The sequence below is a fragment of the Ranitomeya imitator genome, chromosome 4 (genome assembly GCF_032444005.1).
Source record: "Ranitomeya imitator isolate aRanImi1 chromosome 4, aRanImi1.pri, whole genome shotgun sequence".
Lineage (NCBI taxonomy): Eukaryota > Metazoa > Chordata > Amphibia > Anura > Dendrobatidae > Ranitomeya > Ranitomeya imitator.
Window position 1 is genome coordinate 331,429,696 of NC_091285.1, and position 19,451 is coordinate 331,449,146.

The 19,451-nt window shown below is 45.7% G+C and overlaps 1 protein-coding gene across 1 annotated transcript in view; it reads right to left on the reverse strand.

The window, feature by feature from the left end:
- The window catches only part of SLC23A1 (solute carrier family 23 member 1), a 334,606-nt gene that overhangs the window by 162,595 nt on the left and 152,560 nt on the right, over positions 1–19,451 (reverse strand). Inside the window, exon 8 of the mRNA XM_069764941.1 lies at positions 6,546–6,666. Within this exon, the coding sequence (XP_069621042.1) occupies positions 6,546–6,666 (121 nt within the window). The remainder of the gene's footprint in view (positions 1–6,545; positions 6,667–19,451) is intronic.

Consider the following 19,451-nt stretch of genomic DNA (forward strand, 5'->3'; position numbering starts at 1 on the left):
TTAATATCACTGTGGCTTTGTCCTTCCTGATTTTCCTCACCACCAGAGGAATTAGAGACAGGGGAGGAAAGGCGTAAGCTAGCCTGAAGTTCCAGTCTATGAGGAGGGCGTCTACTGACAGGGGATTTTCTCTCGGGTTCAGAGAGCAGCATTGAGTCACTCTTCTGTTTTCTTTTGTGGCGAACAGGTCCACCTCCGGTTGACCCCACCTTTCCACGATGAGGTTGAAGATGGAGCCGTTCAGGGACCACTCTCCCTGCTTTAATGTGTTGCGGCTTAAGAAATCCGCCATAGTGTTTTCTGCTCCTCTTACGTGAAGAGCCGACAATGAGAGGAGATGTTGCTCTGCTAGCTGGAACAGACGATCTGCTACGCACATTAGGGATTTGGAACGGGTCCCGCCTTGGTGGTTTATATATGCCACAGTGACACGATTGTCTGAGAAAACCCGCACGTGGTGGCCCTGTAGATAGACAAGGAGTGATTTAACAGCCTGTTCCACTGCCGTTAACTCCTTCAGGTTGGAGGACATTTCCATCTGACACTGATCCCAACGCCCCTGTACCAATATATCCCCCATGTGAGCCCCCCACCCAGAAGGGCTAGCGTCTGAGGTGACTATACGGGTTACATTATATTCCCAGGGGACCCCCGTGGACAGGTTCTCTCGGTCTAGCCACCATTCGAGGGATACAATAGCGTCTTGGGATAGGGTCAGCAGACTCTCCAGACATCCCCCCAACCTTTTTTGTTGTGACAGCACCTCGCCCTGAAGTATCCTCGTATGATACTGGGCCCATTGGACCACTGGAATACAGGACGAGAGAGAGCCTAACAGAGACATGGCTCTTCTAAGGGACATGGTGGGGTTTTTAGAGGCATTCAGCACCTGAAGGTGCAGGCGATCAATTTTCTCGAGAGGCAGACGGCATTCCTGAACCTAAGAATCCAGGGTCAGGCCTAAAAATCGCTGCACCGTCATGGGCTGTAACCGAGATTTTTTAACATTTAGCATTCACCCCAGACGCTCCAGAGCAGACATTACTTTATGTAATTGTTCCAGACAGTGATCCGCCGTTTTACCCACGATAAGGAGATCGTCCAGGTAGGGGATTATTAGAATGTCAGACTCATGTAGGTGTGCCATAACCTCAGCCATTACCTTGGTAAACACCCGAGGGGCGACTGATATACCAAAAGGGAGGGCCCTATACTGAAAATGTCTGACTACCCCCTCCAACCGCACCGCCACTTCAGGAATCGTTGGTGTCCTGCATAAATGGGGATATGGTAATAGGCGTCCTTTAAATCCAATACTACCATAAAGCAGTTTTTAAACAGTAGCTTTATTGCGGTGTTAATAGTCTCCATTTTAAATGACTGTACGGTCAGGAAATTGTTAAGAGCCCTAAGATTAATAATAGTTCTAAAGGAGCCGTCAGGTTTACGTATCAGGAATAGAGGAGAGTAGAACCCTCTACCCTGTTCTCCTTCCTGAACCTCTGATAGGACATTCTTAACGAGCAGGTCGCGAACTTCCATTTCCAGGGCCGCCTGTTCTGCTGGAGAGGACCTGAGTGGCGTAATTCTGAAGCAATTCTGAGAGATAGAGGAGAACTCTAGCCGCAGATCCGTAGCTATTATTCCCAAAATCCAATCGCTACTGGAGATTTTGGACCAGGCCGGCTAGAAGGCAGAAAGTCTACCTCCCACCGGGGCGACTAGTCATTGGGGTGGTTTTTTGACTGCCCGGGATGGTTCCTGACGTCCCCCACCTCCAAACATAAATCCAGTACCTTTCTTCCTTTTATCGTCCCATCTGCTCTGGTCTCTAGCTGGTCTCCTTCGGAAGAACCTCTTCCCTGCGAAGGGACGCCTGTAAGAAGTGGTCAGTAGACTGGGAAATTTTTTCTTCTCGTCTCCGGCTTTCTCCAGCAGTTCGTCCAGGACTGGACCAAACAGGTATTCCCCTTCGCATGGGATAGAGCACAGACGGGATCTAGACTGAAGGTCACCCGGCCAACATTTCAGCCACAGGTCTCTGCGTGCCGCATTTGATAATCCAGCTGCTCTGGCCGCCATCCTTGCCGGATCTGCAGATGTGTCCGCGAGAAAGGCAGCGGCGTTCTGAATTGTTGGCAGGAATTTTAACATAGAATCCCTGGAGACTCCCTCTTCCAATTTGGACCCTAGCTGATCCAGCCAGACCATCATTGATCTGGCTGCACATGTCGCCGCTACTGCAGGTCTTAGGGCACCCGCCGACATCTCCCATGTCCCTTTAAGAAATGAGTCAGCCTTCTTATTGAGGGGATCCCTTAGGGAAGCCATGTCGCCAAAGGGGATAGATGATCTTTTAGACGCCTTAGCCACTGCTGCGTCCAATTTTGGTGCTTTATCCCACGTATTCACCAGGGGGTCCTCAAAGGGATATCTGCGTTTAAAGGCCGGTGGAAAGGAGCCTTTCTTCTCTGGCTTTTTCCATTCCCTTTTGATAAGGTTCTGAACCTTGTCATTAAGCGGAAAAGACCTATGCTTTTTTGGGTCTAGACCGCCAAACATTAGATCCTGCGCTGAAAGTTCTGGCCTTTCGTCAGCCACCCCCATGGTGGATCTAACTGATTTGATCAGCTTGTCCATCTGGTCCAGTGGGAAACAGAAACAATTAGAATCCTCTTCTGAAGAGGACACTGAGGAAACAGAAGTGTCTGAATAATTCTCCTTTCTAGGGCCAGCGGACGAATCCGAATCTGAGGCGCTAGGCTCCCTTCTTCTTTTGGAAGGCTCCCCCGGGACAGGGATTTCAGGGAATCTTTCACCTCCTTCCTGATAATCTCCCCAAGGTTTGATGTAAAATCAGGAGACTCTTCCGCCACCTATGGGAGCGGAGAAAAAGGCTATGTAATTTTACCCTGGTGCTACCGCTAAACCGTGTTCCCATCAATTTATTTCCTACCGTCTGCCGTACACACGACTGACAAAGTCTTTTAGGGTAGGCGTCTGGCAAAGGGCAAGCGCATAGTGCGCACTCCTTGTTTTTTACTTTACCAGTGCATTTTTTCCCCTAAGGAAATAAACATAGGAAAAGACTGCATCAGGGTACGTTCACGAAGATCTCTTACCCAGGCAGTAGCGATAGGTACCGGATCACTGGGGGTCGGTCCAGATCCTGTTGTCTAGATCTGCGACTGGGCTGATTACTGCGTCCGCGGGTCTTCGGCTGGGGGTTTGCATGGGACTTCTCCAAGGATCTGTCCTGCTCCTGCTCCAGCAAACCGATGGCAGCTTCCAGCTCATCCATAGCTGCAGATGGGCACCCAAGCAGCCCTGCAGCGTTCTGTTCGGCTATAAATAGCCCTTCCCCCGGATCCAGAACATGTTGCAGCCGAATCAACCCCCCCACGTGCAGGACACTCCTCCACCCCCAATCGCCCCCCACCCTCCCCCGCCATATGCAGTACAGCGGCGCTGTAAGCAAAATCCGGCCGGCGTTTGACTTCCGGTCCTGGCCCCGCCCCCTGCGCATCACTTCCGGTTTCTGGAAGTGCACTCAGGGACGCTCCCGGAAGCCGGGGACGGCTCCGCCAGACCCCCCAGCCGCCCGCTGCTACACTACCGCTGCCCACGGCCGCAGCACAGCGGCGATCGCGGCAGAAGCCAGCGCCCGACCCCCGGCTCCGGTCCCGCCCCCCGAACCGAAAGGAGCATACAGGGCGGGCCCGGAAAGCCTGCACCGCACTGCACCGACGGGGGACCAGAGGCGGGGAAGACCGAGGCCCAGGAGGGTGAACTGACTCTGGGGGGGACATACTCACCTTGCTGCCACTGGGGATGGACCTCCTCCGGATGTCACTCCAGCCTGCACCAATCACTGTCGTGGAGTCCTACCCGGACCCACCGTGGCGCTACCAGGGACCCGCACTGCCCGAGGTAGGAGACCCCCTCGCTACCTGGGTCGGACAGCCGGCCTGGGTGTTGATAGGTGAACGAAGTCGAAGTCGTCGTATCTGAAGGGAATCCTGTCCTCCAGGAACAGGAAACCAACTGATGCGTGGGAGAGGTGCCGCCCTTATGTATCTGTAGGTTTTCCTGTTCCTGAAGGGCGGATCCCCTCTCTCCGTAGTGCTGCCATGGACGACCGATAAAGAAGCCGTTTCTGCAAGCATGCCACAAACAGAGTCGGCTGAGGTATGTAAAAGCACATTTGGAGAAGCCAATTTCATTTTGGAAGAAGGTCCTGTGGACTGATGAAACCAAGATTGAGTTGTTTGGTCATACAAAAAGGCGTTATGCATGACGGCCAAAATACACAGCATTCCAAAAAAACACTTGCTACCCACAGCAAAATTTGGTGGAGGTTCCATCATGCTTTGGGGCTGTGTGGCCAATGCCAGCATCGGGAATCTTGTTAAAGTTGAGGGACGCATGGATTCCTCTCAGAGTATCAGCAGATTCTTGACAATAATGTTCATGAATCAGTGACAAAGTTGAAGTTACGCAGGGGATGGATCTTTCAGCAAGACAATGATCCAAAACACCGCTCCAAATCTACTCAGGCATTCATGCAGAGGAACAATTACACTGTTCTGGAATGGCCATCCCAGTCCCCAGACCTGAATATCATTGAACATCTGTGGGATCATTTGAAGAGGGCTGTCCATGCTCGGCGACCATCAAACTTAACTGAACTGGAATTGTTTTGTAAAAAAGAATGGTCAAAAATACTTTCATCCAGGATCCAGGAACTCATTAAAAGCTACAGGAAGCGACTAGAGGCTGTTATTTTTGCAAAAGGAGGATCTACTAAATATTAATATCACTTTTCTGGTGGGGTGCCCATACTTATGCACCTGTCAAATTTTGTTTGAATGCAGATTGCACATTTTCTGTTAGCACAATAAACTTCATTTCAAGGCAGAAACATTACTGTGTCCAACAGTTATTAGATATAGGAAACTGAAATAGCTGTTGCAAAAAAAAAACAATTTTTATAAAACATTAAGCTTAAGAATAATAGAGGTGCCCAAACTTTTTCATATAACTGTAATTAGATCATCATCCAATCTCTTAAAACTAGGATTTGCTCAGTGAATTCGCCAAACCAATTTCTTTCCAAAGACTCACAAAATACTAAAAAAAAAATTCCATATAGCGGTTTCCAATTTCTCCATTACACATTCCAGCTTCCAGCCTACCTTTTAATCATTAGCAAGCAAGCCTCTTCACACTAAACCTGCTTCTATTACACTGCTCTCTTCCAAGGTGGACAGAACTCAGGCCTAACTTACTCATAGGACATATCACAATTGAACCATATAGGTGGAATGCCCGCCAGGGCCGTGGGGTACTCGGTATCGGGTCCGGTACTTAAAGGGGATGTCATGGTGGCTGCGACCTGGTCCATGGCCCTGGGCACCCAATTTAAGGGGAATGTATTTTAGGGTTTTATGAATAAAGTTTATTGTTTGTGGCGCAACCTGAAGTGTTCGGTCAGTGGGGACAGATGCTTCTTAAAGGGGTCCTCTGGCTTGATGGTATGCAGCAAGATGGTGATGCTTCCCACAGGTGAAGCGGGGTCCCCAGGGCTTCCCAGGTGTAGGGCACCAATGGTGTGGTGGATGGTATGGCAAAGAACAAGGTCACAGTTTTGCAGTCTTTACCTGGTTTACTGATGATAGCAGTCCTCAGTCCAGGGTACCAAGTGCAGGGTAGCTGTGGTCTGGCCAGCTTGGAGGCAGTAGGGGGCCCCTCTCCCAGGTGAGGTCCATAAGCCTTAACTACTTGCGCTACTTTAGTTGGCGAGGTCCCTGCCACTTGAAGCTTGGTTGCAAAGTCCCCTCTCTCCTGTCCTAAGACAGATGTCTGTACGATAGGCAGTGCGAGCCGGTTTATAGGGTCTCTATCACAACCTGGGCTCTCAGGCTACTGCTTCACCTCAGACTTGATGCGGACAATTAACATACAATCCTATGCCCTCCAGTTCTGTCATGCGTCCTGGAGAATAACACGACCTTGGGCTCCTGGTACCTGGTTTCTGCGCTCTGGCTCTGAGGGTGTCCTTCATGACATATACGGTGTTACTTCCTGATTTCTTTATGAAAATTGCTGCACATATATTTATAGAATTTATATATTATATATATTTACATAATTTATATATTATATACTGCTAAATAAAATTGCTGCACATATATTGAGAGGTCAACTTTGACTTGTATTTAAAATACATTTATATATATTATGTTTCGACTTGGGTAAGGGGTGATGGTGCTTATTAACAATCAAAACAGAGTACTAGAAACAAGTCCTTTTTCAATTGCTTTAAAAAAAGTTAGCGTTTAAACATTTTTGGCTCTTTTCTTCCTATTTCTTTTTTTTCTGATTATATTCAGCACTTTAGTTGGGATTGATTATCAGAGAACAACCTGTTGCAGTGGCATGTCACATATAATGTAAAATTGTCCATATGCCACAATAATTTCATACCAGCTTTTGGAAAATAATGTAAAATTTATATAATGTCATGTTTAATAGTTTTTACCTACCGGAAACATTTTGAAGACTTGTAATTTATAAGTCTTTATTCCTCTTCCAATCTTATAGCAAGGTAAAATAAGAGTAATGTTTCTGAGGTACTGTGCAAATAGTATTATCAGTACCAAAACTCTGAAAGAGATACAATAAAAAAAGAAACTTGAATGCTTATTAGTGTGAAGCAGATCAGATAATGTGTAGTTGTGTAATGAGGGAAGGATGTGGCTTAAGTATATCAACACCCTTTATCAAAGTGTGCCGAATTATTAGGTGGCTTGTTTTCCCCAGGCAAAATGGTCCTGAGTAAAAAAAGATGTACAATAACTGCCAAAGATTTGGGAAAAATCAAATGTGAAGCGATTCATCATCCTCCAGTAATGTCATACTCCAGAACCACAACATCCCTGGAGTTCTCTGAAGCATAAGATGCTTCATTCTCAGTGACATGTCCAAACTTAGGAAGACTGGAACCCCACCACCACTGAACAAGACATAAAAGTTGAAATGTCATGACTGGGCCAAAAAATAGCTGAAAACAGATTTTTAAAATATTTTATGGACTGATGAGATGAGAGTGACTCTTGATGGACTAGATGGATGGTGTCATGATTCCAATGGCAGGGAATCACAAAAGGACAAGCACCAACGAGCTCTAGGGTGATGGAACCTGAGCTGACCGCGACCCTAAACCTGAACACACAAATAACAATAGCCGGGGAACGTGCCTACGTTGATCCTAGACGTCTCGCTCCAGCCGAAGATCTAACTTCCCCTATTAGAAGAAACACAGACCTCTCTTGCCTCCAGAGAAATACCCCACAGAAATAGCAGCCCCCCACATATAATGACGGCGAAATGAGAGGAAGGCACATACACAGTATGAAAACAGATTCAGCAAAATGAGGCCCGCTAAAACTAGATAGCAGAGGATACAAAAGTAAACTGCGCGGTCAGCAAAAAACCCTTCAAAAAACCATCCTGTAATTACTTGAACTCATGTTCCAACTCATGGAACATGAGGAGCAATTACAGCCCACTAAAGCAACCAGCAGCAAAGAGACAATTATATGCAAGCTGGACAAGACAAAAATAAAGCAAAACGTGGAACAAGAAAATCAAAACTTAGCTTGTCCTGAAGATTACTGAAGCCAGAAGCTGAGGTAACAAAACACTCTGATAACCTTGATAGCCGGCAGGGAAATGACAAGAAAGCCCAGTTAAATAGGAAACTCCCAAATCCTAATAGAACAGGTGGACACCAGAGACAGCAGAACACAAATCACCCAGTACCATCAGTAACCACCAGAGGGAGCCCAAAAACAGAACTCACAACAGTACCCCCCCTTGAGGAGGGGTCACCGAACCCTCACGAGAACCACCAGGGCGACCAGGATGAGCCCTATGAAAAGCGCAGACCAAATCATCAGCATGAACATCAGAGGCAACCACCCAAGAATTATCCTCCTGACCATAACCCTTCCACTTGACCAAATATTGGAGTTTCCGTCTGGAAACACGAGAATCCAAGATCTTCTCCACAACATACTCCAATTCTCCCTCCACCAGCACCGGAGCAGAAGGCTCAAGCGAAGGAACAACAGGTACCTCATACCTCCGCAACAACGACCGATGGAACACATTATGAATAGCAAACGATGCCGGGAGATCCAAACGAAACGACACAGGGTTAAGAATTTCCAAGATCCTATAAGGACCGATGAACTGAGGCTTGAACTTAGGAGAAGAGACCTTCATAGGAACAAAACGAGAAGACAACCACACCAAGTCCCCAACACGAAGTCGAGGACCCACGTGGCGACGGCGATTAGCAAACTGCTGAGCCTTCTCCTGGGACAACTTCAAATTGTCCACCACATGACTCCAAATCCGATGCAACCCATCCACCACCATGTCCACTCCAGGATAATCAGAAGGCTCCACCTGACCAGAGGAAAAACGAGGATGAAACCCCGAATTACAAAAGAAAGGAGAAACCAAGGTAGCAGAACTAGCCCGATTATTAAGGGCAAACTCGGCCAGCGGCAAAAAGGTAACCCAGTCATCCTGATCAGCAGAAACAAAACACCTCAAATAAGTTTCCAAGGTCTGATTAGTTCGCTCCGTCTGGCCATTCGTCTGAGGATGGAATGCAGACGAAAAGGACAAATCAATGCCCATCTTAGCACAGAACGTCCGCCAAAATCTAGACACAAACTGGGATCCCCTGTCAGAAACGATGTTCTCCGGAATCCCATGCAAACGAACCACGTTCTGGAAAAAGAGAGGGACCAACTCAGAGGAGGAAGGCAACTTAGGCAAGGGTACAAGATGAACCATTTTAGAAAAGCGGTCACACACAACCCAGATGACAGACATTTTTTGAGAGACAGGGAGATCCGAAATAAAGTCCATGGAAATGTGCGCCCAAGGCCTCTTCGGAATAGGCAAAGGTGACAACAATCCACTGGCTCGAGAACAGCAAGGCTTAGCCCAAGCACAAACCTCACAAGACTGCACAAAAGAACGCACATCCCTCGACAAGGAAGGCCACCAAAAAGACCTGGCCACCAAGTCTCTAGTACCAAATATTCCAGGATGACCTGCCAACGCAGAAGAATGGACCTTGGAGATGACTCTACTGGTCCAACTATCCGGAACAAACAGTCTCTCAGGCGGACAACGATCAGGTTTACCCGCCTGAAATTCCTGCAAAGCACGTCGCAAGTCTGGGAAGACGGCCGACAAAATCACCCCATCCCTAAGGATACCAGTGGGCTCAGAATTTCCAGGGGAGTCAGGCACAAAACTCCTAGAAAGAGCATCCACCTTCACATTCTTTGAACCTGGCAGGTATGAAACCACAAAATTGAAACGAGAGAAAAACAGTGACCAATGAGCCTGTCTAGGATTCAGACGCCTGGCAGACTCAAGGTAAATCAGATTTTTGTGATCAGTCAAGACCACCACACGATGTCTAGCACCCTCCAGCCAATGACGCCACTCCTCAAATGCCCACTTCATGGCCAAAAGTTCCCGATTACCCACATCATAATTCCGCTCAGCGGGCGAAAATTTTCTAGAAAAGAACGCACATGGCTTCATCACCGAGCAATCGGAGCTTCTCTGTGACAAAACCGCCCCCGCTCCAATCTCGGAAGCATCAACCTCAACTTGGAAAGGAAGCGAAACATCAGGCTGACGCAACACAGGAGCAGAAGAAAACCGGCGTTTAAGTTCCTGAAAGGCCTCCACAGCCGCAGGAGACCAATCAGCAACATCAGCACCCTTCTTAGTCAAATCCGTCAAAGGCTTAACAACACTAGAAAAATTAGTTATAAAACGACGATAGAAATTAGCAAAGCCCAAGAACTTCTGCAAACTCTTAAGAGATGCAGGCTGCGTCCAGTCACAAATAGCCCGAACCTTGACGGGATCCATCTCAATAGTAGAAGGGGAAAAAATATACCCCAAGAAAGAAATCTTCTGGACTCCAAAGAGACACTTTGAGCCCTTTACAAACAAGGAATTAGCCCGCAGGACCTGAAACACCTTCCTGACCTGCTGAACATGAGACTCCCAGTCATCAGAAAAAAACAAAATATCATCCAAATACACAATCATAAATTTATCCAGATATTCACGGAAAATATCGTGCATAAAGGACTGGAAGACTGAAGGAGCATTAGAAAGTCCGAAAGGCATTACCAAATACTCAAAATGGCCCTCAGGCGTATTAAATGCGGTCTTCCACTCATCACCTTGCTTTATTCGTATAAGATTATACGCACCCCGAAGATCAATCTTAGTGAACCATTTAGCCCCCTTAATGCGAGCAAACAAATCAGTCAACAAAGGCAAAGGATACTGATATTTTACGGTAATCTTATTCAAAAGACGATAATCTATACAAGGCCTCAAGGACCCATCTTTTTTGGCCACGAAAAAAAAACCTGCTCCCAAAGGGGACGAAGATGGACGGATATGTCCCTTTTCCAAGGACTCCTTAACATAATCCCGCATAGCAGTATGCTCTGGCACTGACAGATTGAACAAACAACCTTTAGGAAATTTACTACCAGGAATTAAATCTATAGCACAATCGCAATCCCTGTGAGGAGGAAGCGAACTGAGCTTAGGCTCCTCAAAAACATCCCGATAATCAGACAAAAATACAGGAACCTCAGAAGGAGTAGATGAAGCGATAGAAATCGGAGGTGCATCATCATGAACCCCCTGACAACCCCAGCTTAACACAGACATTGTTTTCCAGTCAAGGACTGGATTATGAGTTTGTAACCATGGCAGACCAAGTACTAGAACATCATGTAAATTATACAATACCAGGAAGCGAATCACCTCCTGATGAACGGGAGTCATACGCATGGTCACTTGTGTCCAGTACTGAGGTTTATTCATAGCTAAAGGTGTAGAGTCAATTCCCTTCAAAGGAATAGGGACTTCCAGAGGCTCAAGACTAAACCCACATCGCTTGGCAAATGACCAATCCATAAGACTCAGGGCAGCGCCTGAATCTACATAGGCATCTACGGAAATGGATGATAATGAGCAAATCAGAGTCACAGACAGAATGAACTTAGACTGTAAAGTACTAATGGCAACAGACTTATCAACCTTTTTTGTGCGTTTAGAGCATGCTGATATAACATGAGCTGAATCACCACAATAAAAGCACAACCCATTTTTCCGCCTATAGTTTTGCCGTTCACTTCTAGACTGAACTCTATCACATTGCATTGTCTCAAGTGCCTGTTCAGAAGACACCGCCAAATGGTGCACAGGTTTGCGCTCCCGTAAACGCCGATCAATCTGAATAGCCATAGTGATAGACTCATTCAGACCCGTAGGCGCAGGGAACCCCACCATGACATCTTTAATGGCCTCAGAAAGGCCATCTCTGAACTTTGCAGCCAGGGCGCACTCATTCCACTGAGTAAGCACTGACCATTTCCGAAATTTTTGACAATATATTTCTGCTTCATCTTGCCCCTGAGAGAGAGCTAATAAAGCTTTTTCAGCCTGAATCTCCTGGTTAGGTTCCTCATAGAGCAAACCCAATGCCAGAAAAAACGCATCCACATTAAGCAACGCAGGATCCCCTGGTGCCAATGCAAATGCCCAATTTTGAGGGTCACCCCGCAGGAAAGATATAATAATCTTAACCTGCTGAGCAGGGTCTCCAGAAGAGCGAGATTTCAAAGAAAGGAACAGCTTGCAATTGTTGTTGAAAACTAGATCTATCTCCAGCAAAGAACTCTGGAATAGGAATTCTAGGTTCAGACATAGGAGCATGTACAACAAAATCTTGTATATTTTGAACCTTAGCAGCAAGATTATTCAAGCTGGAAGCTAAACTCTGGACGTCCATGATAAACAGCTAAGGTCAGAGCCATTCAAGGATTAAGAGGAGGAAAAAAAAAAAAATCAGCCTGGCTGCAATTAAGGCTAGGCAGCAACCTCAGAGGAGAGAAAAAAAAAAAAAAAACTTCCTCAGACTACTTTTCCTCCTACTTCAGCCCAAACATTTTGGCCGGCTATACTGTCATGATTCCAATGACAGGGAATCACAAAAGGACAAGCACCAACGAGCTCTAGGGTGATGGAACCTGAGCTGACCGCGACCCTAAACCTGAACACACAAATAACAATAGCCGGGGAACGTGCCTACGTTGATCCTAGACGTCTCGCACCAGCCGAAGATCTAACTTCCCCTATTAGAAGAAACACAGACCTCTCTTGCCTCCAGAGAAATACCCCACAGAAATAGTAGCCCCCCACATATAATGACGGCGAAATGAGAGGAAGGCACATACATATGAAAACAGATTCAGCAAAATGAGGCCCGCTAAAACTAGATAGCAGAGGATACAAAAGTAAACTGCGCGGTCAGCAAAAAACCCTTCAAAAAACCATCCTGTAATTACTTGAACTCATGTTCCAACTCATGGAACATGAGGAGCAATTACAGCCCACTAAAGCAACCAGCAGCAAAAAGACAATTATATGCAAGCTGGACAAGACAAAAATAAAGCAAAACGTGGAACAAGAAAATCAAAACTTAGCTTGTCCTGAAGATTACTGAAGCCAGAAGCTGAGGTAACAAAACACTCTGATAACCTTGATAGCCGGCGGGGAAATGACAAGAAAGCCCGGTTAAATAGGAAACTCCCAAATCCTAATAGAACAGGTGGACACCAGAGACAGCAGAACACAAATCACCCAGTACCATCAGTAACCACCAGAGGGAGCCCAAAAACAGAACTCACAACAGGATGGGTCCGTGGCTGGATCAGGAGAAAAAAAAGATCAGGAAAAAAGTCTGCATCTCTTAAGCAAACCATGCTCCATCACATGCATCGAAGTATTGCAATTCTTAGCTAAGCATTTCTTGGCCCAGTCTATTTTCCTGAACATATTTTTTGCAACCCTATTGACTATGTACAGCAAAACTTTTGATGATTCTGTGATCACGCCCCAATATCTTAGCACAGGAACGGACTGCGACTAAAATTCAGCCCTTGCATTTGAAAGCACACAGGTCCATGCTGACTGTCACTTTACACAGATTGGGGTCTCTATATTACTTAATTTACCCTGCCTGCAAGAAACCAACATTTTATACTACTTATATTTCTAATAATATCGCCAGGGGCGGGCATACCGCATGTTCAGCCGGTGCGGCTGCACAGGGGCCCGGAGGAGGAGGGGGGCCCTGCAGGACAGCTAATAACGATGGTAATCTGGCCAGTTTATCTGGCTCCGAGGCTCCGGAGGGCGCCTGGCCAGATTGGCCTCATGTGCTGCGGGCAGGGAGCCATCCGTCCTGCTCCCTTCCTGGCTTCCTGTCTCTCACTTTGCAGCGCGGCTAGGCGCTGCTGTGCCAGAGAGGAAGCTGCCAGTGACTGTGATCCAAGGAGAGATAGGTGCGTGTGTCATTGTATCCACGGAGTGCAGGGGGGCTCTTCTTCCTATACAACTTCACTTCAACTCAGATAATACTCCTGCTCTGCATGTGCTGAAGCCAATCAAAGGACAGTGAAGTCACATTAGTCCCAGGAGAATGTGCTGGGGGGAGGTAAGGAGAGAAGGGGGCTCCTTCCTCTGCATTCACTTTACTGAGCGTGCCATAACAAAGAACGGACAAATTGCTGCTATAGAAAAACTTTACATCCAAAGCTTTGTAGCAGTCATATGCAGCATGGCCAGGCCCAGGCTCCTTCTAGGAGGCGCAGCAGCTGTGGAGGAGGCTGGCAGCAGGTCCTCAAGGAGAGCTGTGTGCAGGGTCGTCCACTGCAGAGCATCCCCTCTGCGACCTGCTGCTGCACCCATATGGCAGCAATGGAACCAGGGAATAAGATGCGCAATAAATGGGATTTTACTATCTGTCCATATAGCTGTCTGTCTGTCTGTCTGTCTGTCTATCTATCTATCTCATCATCTATCTATATATTATCTATCCCAGTTCTATTTATTATCTAGCTATCATCTATTATATATCATCTATCTATTATCTTTCTATATATTATCTACTTATTATTTATCTATATATTTATTTATTTATTATCTATCTATCTAACATCTATCTATTCTATCTAAATATTATCTATCCATGTATCTTCCCCCAACAATGACAGCTCCTGGTGTTTTTGGGATCTTGGGCAATGGAGACTCACTGGACCAGCTATGAGACTCACACTAAAGCCGGGATCACACATGCGAGAAACACGTCCGTGTCTTGCATGTGAAATCCAAGCTCTGGCGCCGGCACTGTGGAGCGTAGCGTGCGGACGCATAGCAACACATGGAGCCGCACGCTCTGCTCCGAAGTGCCGGCACCAGAGCTTGGATTTCACATGCAAGACACGGACGTGTTTCTCGCATGTGTGATTCCGGCCTAAAGGTCTCTGTGCACATTAGAGAGAAATCAACACAATTTGATCATTCTTGCAGGTCCAAGAGAGCAATAAATGTATAACCGGACCTCCCAAATCTCCCCAGAGGTGGAGAAAAGGATCAGGCTCTTTGAACGTCAACTACTGATCCTCTTCCTCTCCTGTGAGATAATCCACTATCAGTGTCTGGTAATGACTTAATGGCTTACTCCCCACTCCTATTGGAAGCCCGTACGTTGCCCGTACGGGTGGTGGAAGAGGAGGAAATTATGGACGTGGTGGAATGAGCAATGATGAGGGTGGTAGTGGAAAGGACAATGATGGTGGAAAGAGCAATAATAGGGGTGGTGGGGAGGAGGAAATGGTGGAGGTGATGGAATGGGCAATGATTGGGGTGGTGGAATGGGCAATGATTGGGGTGGTGGAATGGGCAATGATGGGGTGGTGGAATGGGCAATGATGGGGTGGTGGGGGAGAAAGCAATGATGGGGGTGGTGAGGGAGAGGACAATAATGGTATGTGGGGTGGCAGGACAATGAGGGGTGTGGGGGATTGAGATGGGAGGAAAGAGGATTTATAATGAATTTAGGAACAGGGGGAGGTGGAGGAAGATGCTATTATCGCTTATTATGTCTAAACCAGCCCGTTAGTATATAGTGTACTCACTTATGTATAGCACAGTCACTTAGTATAGTGTACTCGATTATTATGTATAGTGCCATCCCTCAGTATATAGTGTAGTCACTTTTTATGATGACATCCCTTATTATATAGCTTTTTCTGCTGTTATGTACAGTGCTTTCTCTTACATAGTGTATTCTTGTTATTCACAGCGCCCTCTTTTATTACACAGTCCCCTCTCTTTTTAGATATAAAATGACTGCTGATGGAGGAGCCGGTGACCAGACGATCAGTCCATCAGCTCCTCCATTAGAAAGGAAGCTTTCCCATGCTCTATCAGCCATCATTGCATTATACAGCTAGCAAGACAGGACAGTATGTAATAAAAACGGGGCTTTATATAATCCTATATGTAAGGGACGGTGCTGTACCTAACAAGAGAGGGCACTGTATAATAAGGGACGGCAATAAACATAATGAAGGAGACTATGTAATATATGTATGTATGTGTAGCTGTATATATATATATATATATATATATATATATATATATATATATATATATATATATATATATAATGCTATACATATAATGTAGCTTTTATTATTCCCATAGTCCTAAATCAGGCAGGCTGAAATCACTTCAGAGAATCAATAACATACATATTCAATTGTGAGACTATCACAAGAGAAAAAAAGTGAAGAAAAATAGAATAATATTAAAAGTACAATATTTATTTAACAATAATTAAAATGGTACATAAAAATACACCAAAATTGATGTCGAGAAAGACAGGGGGGGTTGGTAAACAAGACAAAAACAAGGGGAGACGGGTCTGCACAAAACCACCAAAAGTTAACACTGTAGATATAACTAAAATATCACATGTGGATTGATTGCTAGTGATATACCCGCATATAAGGTAAGGCACACAGAGCTCATGGGTGCATACCTCCGGAAAATTGGCCTAAAATTGGGAGACAAGGAGTATCTCTTACTGGGAAAAAAAATTTAAAAAAATTAGCCACGGCGAAACAGCGCTTGTCGGGGCGCTGGGGAACCGGGCTGCTCCTGACCACCTGCATCAGGCACCACTTGCACTGTCATCTATACCTCAGGTAACTGACCATCTATGGGAGATGTTTCTCTGATTGGAATTTATCGCTTCCTCAGGCCACCTGTAATGGGTTTTATTTCCCAGTTTGTTAGCAGAATTGCACTACTGGCTTTAGATGTATACCCTGCCATAGCAATTTTTTTTTTTTTTTTTTTTTTCCCCAGTAAGAGATACTCCTTGTCTCCCAATTTTAGGCCAATTTTCCGGAGGTATGCACCCATGAGCTCTGTGTGCCTTACCTTATATGCGGGTATATCACTAGCAATCAATCCACATGTGATATTTTAGTTATATCTACAGTGTTAACTTTTGGTGGTTTTGTGCAGACCCGTCTCCCCTTGTTTTTGTCTTGTTTACCAACCCCCCCTGTCTTTCTCGACATCAATTTTGGTGTATTTTTATGTACCATTTTAATTATTGTTAAATAAATATTGTACTTTTAATATTATTCTATTTTTCTTCACTTTTTTTCTCTTGTGATAGTCTCACAATTGAATATGTATGTTATATAATGTAGCTTTGTCGCCATAGATGTTGAGGGGCCCAGACACATTTCTTGCACAGGGGCCCCAAGCTGTCAGTGTCCGCCCCTGAATATCGCTTTATAAGATTTAATAATCATAATTATAATATAGCAATATAACAAACAAATAACACCAGACCAGAACCAGAACTACATATTACCAGCATATATACTAGTGATAACACCATCATTAAAGAAGCACACCCTTCTATTTTTTATTAGATGTGTATAAAAATGTGCATGTATTGCAGTCTGTGTGTATTAATATACTCCCTTACCATTAACTTTTTCAGGACCTAGAGTCATTCAGCTCTGTTTCTCGGGGACATCATCATTCTTCAAACTCTCCGGGTCACGCAGAGTGCTGTGTTGTGAATTCTGTGGCAGAGCTCCCTCCTGTGGTCACAAGTGGTACTTCGGCTGATTCTCTCTGTGAGCTTCTGTTGGTGGAGGGAAGTGGTACTGCGGCTTCTGAGTTTCCTCCCTCAGGTGATCTGGTGAGGTCGTTAGGTGCTTCTCTACTTAACTCCACCTAATGCTTTGATCCTGGCTTCCTGTCAATGTTCCAGTGTTGGACTTGCTTTTCCCTGGATCATTCCTGTGGCCTGCTGCTCTGCATAGCTAAGTTCTTCTTTGCTATTTGTTTGCTATTTTTTCTGTCCAGCTTGTCTAATTTGTTGCTGGAAGCTCTGGGACGCAAAGGGTGTACCTCCGTGCCCTTAGTTCGGTACGGAGGGTCTTTTTGCCCCCTTTGCGTGGTTTTCTTTAGGGTTTTGTGTAGACCGCAAAGTTATCTTTTCTATCCTCGCTCTGTTAAGAAAGTCGGGCCTCACTTTGCTGAATCTATTTCATCTCTACGTTTGTCTTTTCATCTTAACTCACAGTCATTATATGTGGGGGGCTGTCTTTTCCTTTGGGGTATTTCTCTGAGGCAAGGTAGGCTTATTTTCTATCTTCAGGCTAGTTAGTTTCTCAGGCTGTGCCGAGTTGCATAGGCAGAGTTAGGCGCAATCCACGGCTGCCTCTAGTGTTGTTTGGAGAGGATTAGGGATTGCGGTCTGCAGAGTTCCCACGTCTCAGAGCTCGTTCTATGATTTTGGGTTATTGTCAGATCACTGTATGTGCTCTGACCGCTATGTCCATTGTGGTACTGAATTGCCTTTCATAACAGTACAGGAAGCCAAAAATACTAATGATTCTCAATAGAGGGAAAAAAGAAGTTCTGAGACCATTTTTTTTTCTTTGCACTGTGTTTTGCCTTTTTTTTCCCCTAGACATTTCGGTGGTTCAGTACACAGGTGTAGCGATGGACATTAGAAGTCTGTCTTCATTTGTGGATCAGCTCTCGGCAAGAGTACAAAAGATTCAAGACACTATTGATCAGAAATCTATGTTAGAACCAAGAATTCCTATTCCTGATTTGTTTTTTGGAGATAGAACTAAGTTTCTGAGTTTCAAAAATAATTGTAAATTATTTCTGGCCTTGAAACCTCGCTCCTCTGGTGATCCAGTTCAACAGGTTTTGATTGTTATTTCTTTTTTGCGCGGCGACCCTCAGGACTGGGCATTTTCTCTTGCGCCAGGAGATCCTGCATTGAGTAATATCGATGCGTTTTTCCTGGCGCTCGGATTGCTGTACGATGAACCTAATTCAGTGGATCAGGCAGAGAAAAATTTGCTGGCTCTTTGTCAGGGTCAGGATGAGATAGAGGTATATTGTCAGAAATTTAGAAAGTGGTCCGTGCTCACTCAATGGAATGAATCTGCGCTGGCAGCTATGTTCAGAAAGGGTCTCTCTGAAGCCCTTAAGGATGTAATGGTGGGATTTCCTATGCCTGCTGGTTTGAATGAGTCTATGTCTTTGGCAATTCAGATCGGTCGACGCTTGCGTGAGCGTAAATCTGTGCACCATTTGGCGGTATTACCTGAGCTTAAACCTGAGCCTATGCAGTGCGATAGGACTTTGACCAGAGTTGAACGGCAAGAACACAGACGTCTGAATGGGCTGTGTTTCTACTGTGGTGATTCCACTCATGCTATCTCTGATTGTCATAAGCGCACTAAGCAGTTCGCTAGGTCTGCCACCATTGGTACGGTACAGTCAAAATTTCTTCTGTCCGTTACCTTGATCTGTTCTTTGTCATCGTATTCTGTCATGGCATTTGTGGATTCAGGCGCTGCCCTGAATTTGATGGACTTGGAGTATGCTAAGCGTTGAGGGTTTCTCTTAGAGCCCTTGCAGTGTCCTATTCCATTGAGAGGAATTGATGCCACGCCTTTGGCCAAGGATAAGCCTCAGTACTGGACCCAGCTGACCATGTGCATGGCTCCTGCACATCAGGAGGTTATTCTGGTGTTGCATAATCTGCATGATGTGGTCGTGTTGGGGTTGCCATGGCTACAAGCCCATAATCCAGTATTAGATTGGAAATCCATGTCGGTGTCCAGCTGGGGTTGTCAGGGGGTACATGGTGATGTTCCATTTCTGTCAATTTCGTCATCCACCCCTTCTGAGGTTCCAGAGTTCTTGTCTGGTTACCAGGATGTATTTGATGAGCCCAAGTCCGATGCCCTACCTCCGCATAGGGATTGTGATTGTGCTATCAATTTGATTCCTGGTAGTAAATTCCCTAAAGGTCGACTGTTTAATTTATCCGTGCCTGAGCACGCCGCTATGCACAGTTATGTGAAGGAATCCCTGGAGAAGGGGCATATTCGCCCGTCATCATCACCATTAGGAGCAGG